This window comes from Rutidosis leptorrhynchoides, chromosome 6 (assembly GCF_046630445.1).
Source record: "Rutidosis leptorrhynchoides isolate AG116_Rl617_1_P2 chromosome 6, CSIRO_AGI_Rlap_v1, whole genome shotgun sequence".
In the NCBI taxonomy this organism is placed as follows: domain Eukaryota; kingdom Viridiplantae; phylum Streptophyta; class Magnoliopsida; order Asterales; family Asteraceae; genus Rutidosis; species Rutidosis leptorrhynchoides.
Genome location: NC_092338.1, coordinates 51,101,307 through 51,105,527, shown reverse-complemented (window position 1 = coordinate 51,105,527; position 4,221 = coordinate 51,101,307). Strand labels below are relative to the sequence as shown.

Genomic DNA, 4,221 nt, shown 5'->3' with positions numbered 1-4,221 from the left:
ACTGAGCTCAATGGCTGCTTAATCCTCTGACCTTCGATGATCAGGGTTAACAAATTTGGATCTAGTCTAGCTATATTCCTTTTGTGTTCTCGTGTTTTAAAGCTTCTTCATGTTGTATATTTTATAGCTTGTATGATCTCCATGCATGCAACTCTTCCTGTACTCTTAATTGATTATAATAATTTTTGCCTTTCAAACAAAAAAAAAAAAAAGTCATACATTTGTAGTATAAGTTATAGACAAATTAGGATAATTATATAAAAAGTAAAACTTTAGGGGCTGAAATCGTAACTTCAACATCGGTGTTAAAAACACAGAAACCTGTATCGATACATTCATCTATCTATGTATGTTTATCGCAAGAATCAACTAAAACGAAACCTCATTTTACCCTCAGATATACATACATATAGATATATAGATATCGATACACAGAATAATTAAAAAAGATGGCTCGTTTCCTATCACAAACCCTAATTCGATCAACATCATCAAATTCGTTACAAACATTAAAATTAGGTATATCGCAACCTAATCGATTTTCAAGCCGATCAGGAAAAGCACAATTGATCGAATTCGATCTCGAAAAGGATGAGATTCTTGGTTTACGGAAGCTGGATGATATGATTCATAACATAATTGTACGGAATTCGGCTCCTGATTGGCTTCCGTTTGTTCCTGGTTCATCTTATTGGGTTCCGCCTCACCGTAAGCTGTCTGAATCTCATGGTCTCGTTGACGTTTTGAACAGTTTGACTAATCCGTTGACCAAAGAGGAATTTATGGCGCTTAGCACGTCTCGTGGTTGGCCTTCGTCTGCTTATTTTATTGAAGGTACTGAATTGAATAAATCTGTTTTGATTTGAGATTTGTTTGTTTTTGGATTAATTAATGCGATATTTATATAATCAAATTAATCAACGATTTGGAATTTGGATTGTTTTTTTTGTTTAGATCGTAAGAAGAAAATCACAAATTATATGTGTAAATATAGAAGAAAATCACAAATATAAACATAAACTTTAACATAATTGTCTAAAATTGTTCATTTTGTTCAAAAATTTAAAATTCGGTTAGTTTGTAAAAAATTTGTTTGTAGTTGCTAGTCTACACACAAGTTTAGTTTGTAAAAAATTATGTTCAGGAATCTGATAATGTAGTCAAGGTAAAGGTGTTAGAGGTGGTTTTTCGGTTTTATATACAACAACAACAACAAAACCCAATCTCGCATATGCAAGGTATGGGGAGGTGAGATGTAGACAATCCTTCCCCAATCCGAGAATAAAGACAAGTTTTTTCTCCACCCGAAGTGAAACACTCCCAAGAGTAGAGTCATCCCTCCTCTCAATGTTCTATGGATAGAGAGACAAGTCATTTTTCAGTTTTATATATTTTCTTTAACCTTAGTGAATTAGGTGGTGGTTCATGGGGCCTTGATTAATGACTTATGTTAGGCTTTATTTACTGCTAAGCAAGTAAGCATCAATTTTGGGTCTATATCATACCTTTCTTGCTTTTATGTTATGAAGTACAAATTAACATAAATATAATCTTTGTAGTTTGCATTATAGTAGTCTTGCATTTGTGCTAATGAGTAGGCGCATGTTCGATTCCAAAGGCCGGGATCTAATTGGTACTGCCAGCAATTAGCTTCTCGGAGGAGGTTTTCCCAACCTTCAATCGTACTGCCAGGGTTGTTGCGATTTGGGTTCCTTCCTAACGCGTGTGTGGGTGGCATATGATCGCGAAGGTGGTTAAGTCCCCTCCCTCTGGGTGATGCCGATATTGCCGTTATACTTTGCATTTAGTTTTATTCGTGAGACTATTGTAGGAATCATTAGCTCTCTTCTGGTATACTAAATTGATCTTATACTTAAATAGGTTAATTGATGAATAGTCAAGGTCAAATGATATTATTTGTGTATAAGCTTGGCTAATATTTTCTATACTGACCTTCTATCCTAACTTCAGGTACTTCCCCGGTGCAACCAGTGGAGGTGAAAGACGATAACAATCGGGAGGATATGTCCAAGCATGATGATGAGGAAGGATGAACTTTTATCTACTGTATACATCAAGTCCTGAGTAAGTGTACCCCATCCTTTACTTTGTAAATGTATTTTTGTGGTTATATGCGTTTTGAGTGTTTCTTCGAATGTGCAGGGCGCTTCGTACTGTACATATTTATCGTTGTTACAGGATGTGGGTTGAAGAAAGTGAAACGAGCTTGTTTGGAGGTTTCGTGATTGTTCTCATGTATGAGTAGTAGCTAGGTAGGTTGATGTAGGAAAAGGACATAAGTGTAATATGTATCTGTTTGATAGTTCAAGCCTAAGGATATCTATATGTTCTCAAAACCATTTAATAAGTTCTAATGTTTATTTCGATGCCGACGTGTTCACTTTTTTTGAATTAGTAGGATTGTAGGAGATACATTAGCAACATATCTTAAGGTGCCGTTTTGTACAATTGTTTGTGGTTGTATGTGTTCTTCTCTTATGTTTTGGACCATTTCGTTGTGTTGAGGAAGTAGTGAAAGATGGAAGCTGTAAATAAATGCTTGTACTCCATGAATTAATATTTGTAATGTTACTTAAGTTTTGCTGGTGACCCATGGCTGATGAAGTACTGTTACATGTACAAATGACGATAAAAAAAAGGGAGAATATGTGGTCTTGGTGAAGTAGAGAAACAATGGCTCATTAGTTTTGGTAATATGATGGAACAGGTTTGTGTTTCTTAACATTTTCGGTATGTAGTTTTGTGTTGTGCTAGTAGACATTTTGTTGCCAAGTTTTGTTATAGTTCATCGAGAAAACTGGGAACAACTGAGACCATATATATATGTTCCGAATCTTATGTTTTATGCTATCTATGTAAGCTATTTCATGCTTCCATTCACGACAGGCATATAGCCGCCACATAAATGCACAATCTCCAACTGTCACTTAAACCGGAGTTCTAAACAAACCAACTCCATGAAACAATGACAATAGAAGCAACTAATATACAAACTAAACAATTGAACAAACCAATTACACCTACACGAATTCAACACAACCAATGACCAATTTAAAGACCACTTGTATCCCTCACTTTCCACGCCCGTGGGATATGACATGGCACCAAAACTCACGCCCTAAGGCATACTGCAGTGTTGTTTTTCAATTTGGTGAGTGTTGTTTTTCAATTTGGTGGGCGTCTGTTGGATTTCAACGGATCAAGCATTCAAGCAATCAACGTTGGAATATATTTAATGGTTTTATATTATTTTAAAAATATAATTTTTATCCCTTTTTAATTATTTTACCAATTATATTTTAACACATCATCACAACAATCCTAACCCACACCACCAATACTCCACACAAAAAATCCACATATCTTAATCATAAAAAAAAAAAAAATGCAAAAAGTAACTCATACTACCAACCTACGCACCTCCCCACTGCAAATGATCTAATCACCAGCCTAGCCAACGGCGCCTCTTCCTGAAGGCAAAAAAATTCGCAAATACCTGAAGTTGTTTAATACTCAATACCCATCATCCACATAATTCAAAGCCGTAGCAAAGTAACCCATAGGAATCACCCTGTAGTCACCACATATACGCATAATCCACAATCGTCACGACGACCAGTTTAGTGACCAGAAAAACACCTACAATCGACTCGGGAGGAAATGGAGAAAAACGCCATTCGTGATATATTGGTAGTGTTGCACTACATATTCATTATGGTCATGTTATTGACTGATATAATTAGCTTCATGATGTTTAAGCCTTAAGCGGAACTTGAACTCGGATACATGTGGGGCGGGTGTAAATTTTTTTTAAATCTTTCATAGTCAGCAGGGACGAACACTAAAAAAAACCTTATTTTTTAGTAAAAATTTTTTTTTTTTAGTGTAAAAATTTTTGTTCCGTAAAATCCAGGGTGAGCGGACACCACCTTTGATATACACAAAGAACCGCCACTAGTTAAGGTTAGCTACTATATTGATCTATATTTTATAGCATATACTTATACTATCGCTATGCTACTGTACCCCCATGTATAAACAATAAACAATAGACTTGTGTACCGCGTTCACCGTTATTTAAATTAACTTTTTCCAACAAAAGAAATATGAGTAATAAATAGTGCTCCATTCGTTCCAAGAAAATATCCAATTTACAATTTTTTGTTCTAAAGAATTATTTATACATTCAAAATATTAATT

General features: G+C 35.1%; 1 protein-coding gene across 1 annotated transcript; it reads left to right on the top strand.

Moving 5' to 3' along the window:
• The first annotated feature begins 353 nt into the window (after positions 1-353).
• Positions 354-2,499, top strand: LOC139855742 (uncharacterized). The gene is made up of 3 exons (XM_071844993.1): positions 354-834; positions 1,972-2,085; positions 2,164-2,499. Exons 1-2 carry the CDS (start codon positions 450-452, stop codon positions 2,052-2,054), a joined length of 468 nt encoding a protein of 155 aa, XP_071701094.1. The 5' UTR covers positions 354-449; the 3' UTR covers positions 2,055-2,085; positions 2,164-2,499.
• The last annotated feature ends 1,722 nt before the right edge of the window (positions 2,500-4,221 follow it).